The 13,453-nt window shown below is 46.3% G+C and overlaps 1 protein-coding gene across 1 annotated transcript in view; it reads right to left on the bottom strand.

Moving 5' to 3' along the window:
* Nucleotides 1–7,260: 7,260 nt before the first annotated feature.
* Nucleotides 7,261–13,453, bottom strand: part of TMEM241 (transmembrane protein 241) — a 533,877-nt gene continuing 527,684 nt past the window's right edge. The window contains exon 15 of the mRNA XM_069220019.1: nucleotides 7,261–8,360. Coding sequence (XP_069076120.1) covers nucleotides 8,300–8,360 — 61 coding nt within the window. The 3' untranslated portion in view covers nucleotides 7,261–8,299. The remainder of the gene's footprint in view (nucleotides 8,361–13,453) is intronic.

A 13,453-nucleotide genomic window follows, 5' to 3' on the forward strand; every position in this document is an offset into this window, starting at 1 on the left:
AATTTATTTTAGGGCATTTCTGCCCCCCCTAGGGGCAGATCGGCCTATTATTAGGCCGATCTGCCCCCAGGGGGGGCAGAAACCTCTAGGCGCCAGGGCAATTTTTATTTTATTTTATTTTTTTAGAGATGGGGAGCGATCCATCAGACAAGGGTCACTCCCCTGGGGGGCAAACTGTATTTAGAGCATTTCTGCCCCCCTTGGGGGCAGATTGGTCGATTTTACATCAATCTGCCCCCAAGGGGGCAGAAACCACTAGGCACCGGGGATTTGTTTTTTGGCGCCAATGTCACGCAGGGGGAGGGACCCCGTAGGCAAGGGTCACTCCTGGTGGGGGGGTGGGGGTTGGGGGGGCAAATTTATATTAGACCATTTCTGCCCCCCCTGGGGGCAGATCGGCCTATTATTAGGCCGATCTGCCCCCAGAGGGGGCAGAAACCTCTTGTTGCCAGGGCAAATTTTTTTTTTGTGTTTTTTTTGTTTGTTTGTTTTTTTAGAGATGGGGAGCGACCCATCAGACAAGGGTCGCTCCCCTGGGGGGAAAACTGTGTTTAGACCATTTCTGCCCCCCTTGGGGGCACATTGGTCAATTTTAGGGCAATCTGCCCCCAAGGGGGCAGAAACCACTAGGCACCGGGGATTTGTTGTTTGGCGCCAATGTCACGCAGGGTGAGCGACCCCGTAGGTAAGGGTAGCTCCTGGGCAGGGGGGGTTTGGGGGGGTGGGGGGTCCAATTTATTTTAGGGCATTTCCCCCCCCCCCTGGGGCCGGCTGAGCTAGAGGTCAAAATCCACAGGTAGGCACTTTGCAAAAAACACCTCTGTTTTCTGTGAAAAAATATGTTGTGTCCAAGTTGTGTTTTGGGCCATTTCCTTTCGTGGGCGCTAGGCCTACCCACACAAGTGAGGTACCATTTTTATGGAGAGACTTAGGGGAACGCTGGGTGGAAGGAAATTTGTGGCTCCTCTCAGATTCCAGAACTTTCTGTCACCGAAATGAGAGGAAAAAGTGTTTTTGGGCCAAATTTTGATGTTTGCAAAGGATTCTGGGTAACAGAACCTGGTCAGAGCCCCACAAATCACCCCATCTTGGATTCCCCTAGGTCACTAGTTTTCAAAAATGCGCTGGTTTGCTAGGTTTCCCCAGGTGCCGGCTGAGCTAGAGGCCAAAATCCACAGGTAAGCACTGTTTTCTATGAAAAAATGTGATGTGTCCACGTTGTGTTTTGGGCCGTTTCCTGTCGCGAGCGCTAGGCCTACCCACACAAGTGAGGTATCATTTTTATCGGGAGACGTGGGGGAACGCTGGGTGGAAGGAAATTTGTGGCTCCTCTCAGATTCCAGAACTTTCTGCCACAGAAATGTGAGGAACATGTGGTTTTTTAGCCAAATTTTGAGGTTTGCAAAGGATTCTGGGTAACAGAACCTGGTCCGAGCCACACAAGTCACCCCATCTTGGATTCCCCTAGGTCTCTAGTTTTCTGAAATGCACAGGTTTGGTAGGTTTCCCTAGGTGGCGGCTGAGCTACAGGCCAAAATCTACAGGTAGGCACTTTGCAAAAAACACCTCTGTTTTCCTTCAAAAATTTGGCTGTGTCCACGTTACGCTTTGGGGCGTTTCCTGTCGCGGGCGCTAGGCCTACCCACACAAGTGAGGTATCATTTTTATCGGGAGACGTGGGGGAACGCTGGGTGGAAGGAAATTTGTGGCTCCTCTCAGATTCCAGAACATTCTGCCACAGAAATGTGAGGAACATGTGTTTTTTTAGCCAGATTTTGAGGTTTGCAAAGGATTCTGGGTAACAGAACCTGGTCCGAGCCACACAAGTCACCCCATCTTGGATTCCCCTAGGTCTCTAGTTTTCAGAAATGCACAGGTTTGGTAGGTTTCCCTAGGTGGTGGCTGAGCTACAGGCCAAAATCTACAGGTAGGCACTTTGCAAAAAACACCTCTGTTTTCCTTCAAAAATTTGGCTATGTCCACGTTGTGCTTTGGGGCGTTACCTGTCGCGGGCGCTAGGCCTACCCACACAAGTGAGGTATCATTTTTATCGGGAGACGTGGGGGAACGCTGGGTGGAAGGAATTTTGTGGCTCCTCTCAGATTCCAGAACTTTCTGCCACAGAAATGTGAGGAACATGTGTTTTTTTAGCCAAATTTTGAGGTTTGCAAAGGATTCTGGGTAACAGAACCTGGTCCGAGCCACACAAGTCACCCCATCGTGGATTCCCCTAGGTCTCTAGATTTCAGAAATGCACAGGTTTGGTAGGTTTCCCTAGGTGGCGGCTGAGCTACAGGCCAAAATCTACAGGTAGGCACTTTGCAAAAAACACCTCTGTTTTCCTTCAAAAATTTGGCTGTGTCCACGTTGCGCTTTGGGGCGTTTCCTGTTGCGGGCGCTAGGCCTACCCACACAAGTGAGGTATCATTTTTATCGGGAGACGTGGGGGAACGCTGGGTGGAAGGAAATTTGTGGCTCCCCTCAGATTCCAGAACTTTCTGCCACAGAAATGTGAGGAACATGTGTTTTTTTAGCCAAATTTTGAGGTTTGCAAAGGATTCTGGGTAACAGAACCTGGTCCGAGCCACACAAGTCACCCCATCTTGGATTCCCCTAGGTCTCTAGTTTTCAGAAATGCACAGGTTTGGTAGGTTTCCCTAGGTGGCGGCTGAGCTACAGGCCAAAATCTACAGGTAGGCACTTTGCAGAAAACACCTCTGTTTTCCTTCAAAAATTTGTCTGTGTCCACGTTGCGCTTTGGGGCGTTTCCTGTCGCGGGCGCTAGGCCTACCCACACAAGTGAGGTATCATTTTCATCGGGAGACGAGGGGGAACGCTGGGTGGAAGGAAATTTGTGGCTCCCCTCAGATTCCAGAACTTTCTGCCACAGAAATGTGAGGAACATGTGTTTTTTTAGCCAAATTTTGAGGTTTGCAAAGGATTCTGGGTAACAGAACCTGGTCCGAGCCACACAAGTCACCCCATCTTGGATTCCCCTAGGTCTCTAGTTTTCAGAAATGCACAGGTTTGGTAGGTTTCCCTAGGTGGCGGCTGAGCTACAGGCCAAAATCTACAGGTAGGCACTTTGCAGAAAACACCTCTGTTTTCCTTCAAAAATTTGGCTGTGTCCACGTTGCGCTTTGGGGCGTTTCCTGTCGCGGGCGCTAGGCCTACCCACACAAGTGAGGTATCATTTTCATCGGGAGACGTGGGGGAACACTGGGTGGAAGGAAATTTGTGGCTCCCCTCAGATTTCAGAACTTTCTGCCACAGAAATGTGAGGAACATGTGTTTTTTTAGCCAAATTTTGAGGTTTGCAAAGGATTCTGGGTAACAGAACCTGGTCCGAGCCACACAAGTCACCCCATCTTGGATTCCCCTAGGTCTCTAGTTTTCAGAAATGGACAGGTTTGGTAGGTTTCCCTAGGTGGCGGCTGAGCTACAGGCCAAAATCTACAGGTAGGCACTTTGCAGAAAACACCTCTGTTTTCCTTCAAAAATTTGGCTGTGTCCACGTTGCGCTTTGGGGCGTTTCCTGTCCCGGGCGCTAGGCCTACCCACACAAGTGAGGTATAATTTTTATCGGGAGACATGGGGGAACGCTGGGTGGAAGGAAATTTGTGGCTCCTCTCAGATTCCAGAACTTTCTGCCACAGAAATGTGAGGAACATGTGTTTTTTTAGCCAGATTTTGAGGTTTGCAAAGGATTCTGGGTAACAGAACCTGGTGCGAGCCACACAAGTCACCCCATCTTGGATTCCCCTAGGTCTCTAGTTTTCAGAAATGCACAGGTTTGGTAGGTTTCCCTAGGTGGCGGCTGAGCTAGAGGCCAAAATCTACAGGTAGTCACTTTGCTAAAAACAGCTCTGTTTTCTGTGATGTGTCCACGTTGTGTTTTGGGGCATATCCTGTCGCAGGCTCTAGGCCTACCCACACAAGTGAGGTATCATTTTTATCGGGAGACTTGGGGGAACATAGAATAGCAAAACAAGTGTTATTGCCCCTTGTCTTTCTTTACATTTTTCCCTTCCAAATGTAAGACAGTGTGTAAAAAAGACGTCTATTTGAGAAATGCCCTGTAATTCACATGCTAGTATGGGCACCCCGGAATTCAGAGATGTGCAAATAACCACTGCTTCTCAACACCTTATCTTGTGCCCATTTTGGAAATACAAAGGTTTTCTTGATAGCTATTTTTTACTCTTTATATTTCAGCAAATGAATTGCTGTATACCCGGCATAGAATGAAAACCCACTGCAGGGTGCAGGTCATTTATTGGCTCTGGGTACCTAGAGTTCTTGATGAACCTACAAGCCCTATATGTCCCCGCAACCAGAAGAGTCCAGCAGACGTAACGGTATATTGCTTTCAAAAATCTGACATTGCAGGTAAAAGTTACAGAGTAAAACGTAGAGAAAAAGTGATGTTTTTTTCACCTCAATTTCAATATTTTTCTTTTTCAGTTGTTATTTTCTGTAGGAAACCCTTGTAGGATCTACACAAATTACCCCTTGCTGAATTCCAAATTTTGTCTACTTTTCAGAAATGTTGCGGTTTCTGGGATCCAGCGTTGGTTTCATGCCCATTTCTGTCACTGACTGGAAGGAGGCTGAAAGCACAAAATATCGTAAAAATGGGGTATGTCCCAGTAAAATGCCAAAATTGTGTTGAAAAATTGGGTTTTCTGATTCAAGTCTGCCTGTTCCTGAAAGCTGGGAAGCTGGTGATTTTAGCACTGCAAACCCTTTGTTGATGCACTTTTCAGGGGAAAAACCACAAGCCTTCTTCTGCAGCCCATTTTTTTGAAAAAAACGAAATTTTCACTGTTTTTTGGCTAATTTCTTGGCCTCCTTCTGGGGAACCCACAAAGTCTGGGTACCTCTAGAATCCCTAGGATGTTGGAAAAAAAGGACGCAAATTTGGTGTGGGTAGCTCATGTGAACAAAAAGTTATGAGGGCCTAAGCGCGAACTGCTCCAAATAGCCAAAAAAAGGCTCGGCACAGGAGGGGGAAAAGGCCTGGCAGCGAAGGGGTTAAAACAACCCCCATACGCACCAGTTCCCTATCCTTTTTATTAGTATGCGGTAAACTGCCCCAACCCTCTTTTTTTTAACCAACACCATACTACTATTACCACCATATGTAACTTACAATGTGTGGTAAAGTCTTGTGTAGTAAAGCATTATGCAGAAAAGTCTTACATCGTAAAATACCTTGCATATTAATTACTGTGTGGTAAATGTACCACTTGGTAACTACCCCATGGTAAAGGTAACATAACCCAACACATTAGAATTTCAGGTATTATTTAACAAGAAGTAGCAACTGTAAGAAAAGATAGTAATGCCACTTACAATTTTAAAATAGAACCACCTCAACTTCTCCACTCATAGAACAAATAGATTAATACAATCAAACTACACAGCATCTATCAGACACACCCGAGACTCTTCTTGCTATGGCAAAAGGTAATGGAGCTCACTGAAGGACAGTCCAGGCATGACAAGTGTGGCAAAGCTTTACAAGCAGCATCACAGCGAAGATCAAAAATAGTTTAACTTCAATTTTTAGGTCGAGGCTAGCAGACAGCACAATTTGCAAAAGACCTATTGTCAGCTTACCAAGATATTACAGTACAATTAAAGCCTGCTGATTGCTTACCATTGATTGGCTTTATTGTTACATTCATTTGTGTCCTTATTCAATGGCTTGCCTTATTCATCATGTGTTTGCCCCATCCTCTTTACTTATGTCCTTCCTCTGTTTTTTCTTTTTGCTTAAGTGCTCCCCAAGAGTGCATGTTTTTTACAGCTGTCTCCCTCATGTGCTTCTCTCCTTCCCCACTCTATGTTGCACACTGTCTCGTCCATGTCCCTCTTTCCACATGCTGCTCTCTCCCCCACCCAGTGCTCCATATTACTCTCTCACCCTTGAGTCCTTGTAAGATCCTCTTTCCCTCTTCTGCCTCAAACCACTCCCCAATGACTGAAACTCCTCCAGTACCCACCGGCACTGTGTCCTTTTTATGAATAAAATTTGCTAAAGCTTTGCTACAAATATCTTTAAGGATCCAAGCTGCATTCAACATCTTGGCTTTTCAAATTGCGCCCAAGTGATTTAACTGGGCAGAGAATTAATTCTGTCAGCGGAATGACACGATCACCATTGCACCTTTTTTACTATTTAATTTTGATACTGCAAAAGCAAGTGGCATAGCTAAAAGGTCCCAAAGCAAGACCTGTTAGCTTTGCCAATGATTGTTTGATACCTGGGTCCTGGATGTGTGGTACTCTAGTGGTGACATGGAACGAAAACTCAACTACAAAAGATAACCTGTTAAAGTTAGGATTTTTCAGTCAAAAAGTTTGTGGATTTGATGATGTTGAAGTACGTCAATGGGGTATTGTTGATCGCAGATCATTTCATTTTTCTGTACGTGGTGAAGTAGGGTTGGGAGGGCCTAGGTCATGGGTCCGTCGATGGTCTGGGCAGAGCTCTACTTTAGTTTAGGAGAATTTCACTTTCGGGCATAACTAATTGCATTTAATTAATTTGAAGATTGTTCAGCAGAGACATATTGAGAAGGAAAAACTAGCTGTGTAAGGGAACGTTATGGGAAAACGTGGATATTGCAAAAAAGCTGCTGCAGAGGGGGGCTAGTGGTCCAAATCAAGGGAAATAAAGTAGCGGGTAGATCCAGTGGCAGTGGGTGGAAACTCTGGAAGGACTTGGGTGACTAGTCTTTCATGTGACTTCTTGCCAGCCTGCTTGAAGTGTAAGAATGTGAAGACTGTTTATTTAGTCCCTGTGAGTTCACATATGTGAGCGCCTAGGTGGTCATGTACAACTGTGTTGAATGCAACATGTATATCCACAAAGACCATGGTCAGTGTATTCTTTACTTGTTAATATAAGGAGGGAGTCTTCCCTGATGTGTTTGATTCTAGAAGTGTGGTCTGATTATGGTGCTGCAAAAATGCACGTTATGAGGGCAGAAACATTTGTGGCAGATACTTGTTCCACAGTTTTATAGCATGAAAGGCTAGCTAGTGCAGCACGAACACAAACAAATGCACAAAAAAATCAGAAATCCCAACACAGAAGTTCTGGTACCCACCAATCCAAAGGCCTCTTTGCAGTTCCCCCGATGCTGAGCTCCTTTCTGCTTCGCAGTCGGTAAGCATATGCACTCCTCTTCCATACTGAATTCAGTTTCAAACGCATGTGATCTACATTAACTAACATCAGTGATGCATAAGCGTGTTTATCTGTTATTTTATTAAAAATGTACAGCTGCCAATTGTGTCAATTGCCCTCATGTCAATTTCACCTCTTTATTTATTTTCCACTTTGCTACAAATTTTCCATAAAAACATTGGCAATCAAACATTCTTATTGCAAACTTTGGTTATAAAAAATCCGAATCATACATTTAAATTTGTTGAAATTTGCTTCCGCCGGCTATAACAGATGTGCCATCAGTTCTGAGTTTGTGATATCTGCTTTTCTCTTTCTCATGGTACAGACACATGTACTAACACCCGAAAACCCGCTGTAATAACAGCCGAGCAATAAATAGCCAGCCCTCGGAATGGGAAATGACAAATCACAGTTGTGCAAATATCCTCAATTGGTTTATGACCAGGCTTTGTCAGAGCAGCTCCATCTGCCCAGCTCTTTGATAAGTCATGAGTTGCAGACAAGCCTACATGCATCCAGTAGTCCTTGCTTGGTCTTCTTTGAACTGTGATGTCAGCAGACAGGACTGGGAAAGGTGGCCAATGACAAGAACACAATTCGTTGATTTCTTATCATGCAATGATATCTTGGTTCCATCTCTTTCTCCTGTTCTTCTTGTAGGTTGCAAGATGCCTCCAATCTGTTAACGGAAATCTGTGGTATATGCAGCCGGTGGCACAGTCATCCTGGCTTCTGCAGAAGGGTAGAGTGAGTTCAAGTCTTTTCAGGAAACTGTACTCTCAGATCTTCATTAAGTCACAATGGAGGGACACCTCCTTTCCTGCAGTCTCTCATAAACTCAAATCTCACTCAGTAGTGTTCTGTTCAAGCATAACCACCATTCACATTTTGCTCTTATTTCTCTTGTGTTGCATGTTCACCAGAGAAATAGCAGATTCACTGGATGGATTGTAACAAGCGAGTCTTCAATGCTAGGAGCAAAGGTACCTTGGATTTTGTATGCTAATTATAAACAGAAAGATGGGTGCCAACCCAGGCTAGACTTTGTAATGATGAAGTTGGTAAGTGCAGTCTCTTGCTTCATAGTTGTCCTCTGCTCTATGCACCAGTCCTGTCAGAGTACACCATCAAGGCTTCACCAACAGCACCAAGCAGGAGACTGTAAAGGAGACAAGTGCCAACGTTATTCTGAGAAAAGGATGGACTCTTGTTAATTCTTACATGACTGGAAACATATTTAGGACGGAATTATAAGGAGATCAGTGATTTTGTTATGTCATACGAGCCTATTTAGGCTACATGATATAGCTATGCGAAGACCAAGTTAAAACAACACAAAATAAATTACGTTATAAGAAATCCTAGAAGGTATGCTGGAAGTATCCTGTGGGATGAGACATGTTTTTGATTTTGATACACACAGAGCACTTAGGCCATTCTTAGGTCACCACTATGCACGGAAACACACAACAAAAGCAATGGACATTACTATAAAACACATGTTAATATAGAATGAAAAATAGTGCCAGGGCACTAAGATAAGGCAAGTCTTCTCATTAATGTAACGGGACTTTCTCATCCTCGTCTTAAGTAAAAACTACAATTGTCAAAAATCTCTCAGAGTAGGTCACTCATGAGTTGTGCCCTAAAGTGGTCAGGTCATCTACCTCCAAATCTTTATTTTGAGATTTTCGGGGCTTACTCCACCACTGGAATGCTTACGTCCAGCTTTCTTCCTGTCGCTATATGCATTCAAACATAGCTATTTTCATATTTCTACGCTGTTGATATTGTGATTGTGATACACCATTCAGTCCTAAAAGGAGTCCAGCATCGCTTTCTCCATTATTGCTAAGCCTTGTACTGCAAAACTCATGCTGGCTGTATTGAGAATTTCATGTTACAGCAAGGAATAGGCCAACCCTTCAGAAAATAGATAACTATAAAAAAACAAAGACAAGGAGAGTGGGTCTGGCAAACAAAAAAAATCTGAAAAGTGTAACAAATAGCCCTTAAGAATTCCCACAACAAAGGATTACCAAGCCAAGGAAAATGCAAAGCGCAACACATTAGATAAGCCTGCCTTGAAGGGGTAAACGTCCTCCTCAGTACACAAAGAGATAGACCTGGACCAACACCCAGAATAAACTGATCTGGTAGAGGAGCAACAGGCTGGCAAAATCACATCCACCACCTCAGCAGCAGATTAACCAAGCTCTGATTTCCGTGTTCAATCTCCAGACACGGAGGAGGCTCAAGAGGCTTGGCTGCAGGTCTTGCTCCCCCAGTACAAGAGGACATTTGCCCTGAGAGGAAGAGGAGGGCACAGAGCAGGTGTAGGACCTCCCGGGATTGCATCCTTCTTGGCCATTCCCATGCGATTAAGATATGTTGTGCATGGTTCAGACACAGCTTTAAAGGAACCAGAGGGATGAGGAAAAAATCATAATGGAGACGGAAATCTTGCCACAGACAGAATGCATCTTACAAGGTTCCATATATTGCACACAGTTTCAGACAGTGGGAATTTGTGTGAGTGGCAAACAGATCCCGCTGGATACCTGCGTGAAAGAGCATAGCCCACCATCAGAAGGCGATGACACTTGTGATCGGCAAGATGGTGCTAACTGAGATCTTTAGCATGCATATTCATGAAGCCCGTCAGGTGACTCACAACCAGCCATTGACAGCCTAAATCCAAGACCACAGCTTTGGAATCTCCAGGCACAGATGATGCAAGTCCACGCCAAAGTACTTGGTGATGTACCAAAAAAGTGTTTAAATTCCATCAGGACTTGGGTCAGTCAACCGCGGATGGAAGGCATGAACGCCTTGAGAATCAGATGATTCACCTGCGACTCAGGCACACTGATGTGCAAATTCTACTATGAAGGCGACCATGAGCCTCCGAGCTCCAATGTATTGAGATGACCATGTCCGCTGAGCAAAAAGATGGATCTGAGACCACTGCCGACAGGAGACAGATGGGCTTTCTGTACGTCAGGTGGTCTGACACCAGCCACCACTGCAGGTCTTGAACTGCCTTTGTGGAAATCCAGATGCTGTCCAGCAGTACTCTCTAGAGCTGGGGCCACTGAAAATTGACACCACTTGAGTCAACACGTGTCTGCAAACGCAGGGTACCTTCATGACAGAAGAGGTGAGCAGGCCGAAGAGACAGAGGGCTGTCAAGGCCAGAAACAGAGCTCTCTTCTAAAATATTGGATCATAGCCTGAATGTCCTGAATTAGTTGAAGAGGTGGAAATGTCTGGAGGGTGACAGTGCCCAACTCTGTTGAGATGACACTTGCGATGAACAGGAGACACTGGGAAGGCTGGAGATTGGACCTGGGGAGTCTGTTTGAAAACTCTATGTCAAAGAGCAAGGATATTGTGGTCTGCAAGCGGTCTTACACTAGTAATCTCAGCATCAGCAGGCAGTCACTGAGGTTCAGGAATACAGAGATCCATTACCTGTGTAGAAGTGCAGTGAACGCTGACATTAAGACTCCACCCTGATGTTAGCCCAAATGGGAGGATCTCAAACTGACAGTAGTGGAGCACCCTACAAATAGCAAAATTAGCTTCTCTGTGAATGCAGGATCAAAACATTAAAGAATGCATCCTGAAAGAATTGGGAATCCAGTATTAGAATCACTAAGACCTGAGCATTTTACAATGTTCCTTTAAGAGGAAGAATTCAGAATGCAAAGATTCAGAATGGGATGCAGTCCACCTTCTTTTTTGTGAGTGAGAAAATACTGGGAAACACATCTCTACCCAATCTCACTTTCTAGGACTAATTCCATGGCCCTGTTGCTAAACAGAGCAAGAACCACCAGTTGCAGAATACAGGGATGGTAGTCTGAGGTGACGGATGGAAGATGGGGAATGGAAGGCAGAATTTCGTGGAAAGGAAGAGTGTAGCCTTGCTCAGTAATTTAGGGGCTCAACGATCTGGAGCAATGTTCTGCTAGTGTGACACATAAAAAAAAGACACCCCCACTCCCTTTTTAGGCCACACATGCCCTCTCAAGGGCATATTAAAGTGTTTTTGTGTGAGGAGTAGGGGGAGAGGAGGAAAAGGGCTTCTCCTGCTGCCCTCTACCGCCTTTGGAGCCATCACGTCGCTTTAGCTCCAATATAACTCATTAAGCTGTTGTACTGACTGCCAAGGCTGGCCCTGCAGAAAAGGCAGGCCTTGAACTTCTGGTGTTGTTGATGAAACTGGCATGCAGCTGAATCTAGTCACAATGACCAAGTCGTAGACTGGTCTCCCTAGAAGAGCTATAGAACTGAATTTGTTTTCTCTTTAAAGAGGTGTGCTCCATCAAAGGGCATGTCCACAAGATTCGTATGTACAAGTCCATCTCTCTTTCCTACCTTTACCCCTCCCCAACGCACATTTCCAGAAAAGCCCATGGAATGCATTGAGGCATGGCAGCAGATGGTGATAGAAGAACCCTTGGATCACACCACTAAACCCAGTGTCAACACCTTGTGGAAGATCTGGCTGTTCACATCTTGTCCATCACGTAAAACGTTTGTGAAACGGCTGCAAAGATGGTCTGTGAGATTTGGGATGACTATCTGCACCCTACGGCATGGAAGAAGTTGGCCAGGAGGCTAGCTGCATTTGTGGACTAAGGGGGTGATTCTGACCGGGGCCAGGGTCGGCGGGAGCACCGCCAACAGGCTGGCGGTGCCCCGCAGGGCATTCTGACCGCGGCGGTTTGGCCGCGGTCAGAAGAGGAAAACCGGCGGTCTCCCGCTGGTTTTCCGCTGCCCAGATGAATCCTCCATGGCGGCGCAGCTTGCTGCGCCGCCATGGGGATTCAGACACCCCATACCGCCATCCTGTTCCTGGCGGTTCGCCCGCCAGGAACAGGATGGCGGTATGGGGTGTCGTGGGGCCCCTGGGGGCCCCTGCAGTGCCCATGCCAATGGCATGGGCACTGCAGGGGCCCCCCGTAAGAGGGCCCCACAAAGAATTTCAGTGTCTACTTTGCAGACACTGAAATTCGCGATGGGTGCAACTGCACCCGTCGCACCTTCCCACTCTGCCAGCTCCATTCGGAGCCGGCTTCCTCGTGGGAAGGGTGTTTCCCACTGGGCTGGCGGGCGGCCTTTTGGCGGTTGCCCGCCAGCCCAGTGGGAAACCCAGAATAACCGCAGCAGTCTTCTGACCGCGGTGCGGTATTCTGGAGGGGGGAACTCTGGCGGGCGGCCTCCGCCGCCCGCCAGAGTTAGAATCACCCCCTAAATGTCAAGGCTCCCTGGAGATAAAATCTTCTTCCCCAATGTTTCTATCTTATGACTCTCTGTCTGTAGAGACAGAATGAAAAGAGTCAGGAATCTGTATAGGGGAGGATGGTGCCTGAACCACAAGACTCTCTCAATGAGGGATGAGCAGTCAGAAATGTTGGATTCCCATGAGCCAGACGATGGCAGCGAGCGACCTGGCAGTTCACAAAGGGGTGCCTAGAGGATTGCTCCATGTGACCACAATTAGGTCTGCTAACTCCTTAAAGGGAATACGAGCCAAAAAGAACCAGATGCCGGATACAAAGTTACTGTAAGGAGATTCACCTTGTTCTTCTCTGCAGCGTTAACTCCTGGACGTTCGCAGTCTTCTGAAGCACACCTATGAAAGGGGCAGTTTTGTGCGTGGGAGGCCATGAAGGACACTCCAAAACTCCAGGTCCACCTCAGAGATATAGCTAAGTCCTTAGCATTGTCCAGGGCCGGAGAGCCACAATTATTCATCCCGTTGGGTGGCAGGAAGGTTGTCTGTCTCACTGCTGTTGTCATCAGCATGTTATACAATGTTTTGCATATGAATGGGCTGAAAATAGGAACCTACAGCCCCTTCAGTCTGACAAAGTATTTATTAGAAGACAATGGCCTTAAGGGGCACTCCTGCATAAATTGTGGTGATTTTTGTTGTGATCTGGCAAAAATGGCCTTTAGTCTTTGGGAAATTCATTAGGTTTTGCAATGGGTCCAAAATTTGCGGTGGTCGCAGAGCAATCAGCAAGGTCTTCATCAATGAAGAAGGATCAGCCAGTGTCTGAACGGCATTAGGAAGATGAACAGGGCTGAAAGAGGCAAAAGCCGCTGAAGGAACTCCATATGGGGGCCATGAAAGCTTCTTGGGACCACAGGCATATCAGAGGGAGGTGGGGTGGAGTCAAAGATGGCCACCATCATCTGTGTGAAAGCTGCAGTCTGTTCAGGGTGAACGCAAGGAGA

The sequence above is a fragment of the Pleurodeles waltl genome, chromosome 2_2 (assembly GCF_031143425.1).
Source record: "Pleurodeles waltl isolate 20211129_DDA chromosome 2_2, aPleWal1.hap1.20221129, whole genome shotgun sequence".
NCBI classification, from domain to species: Eukaryota; Metazoa; Chordata; class Amphibia; order Caudata; family Salamandridae; genus Pleurodeles; species Pleurodeles waltl.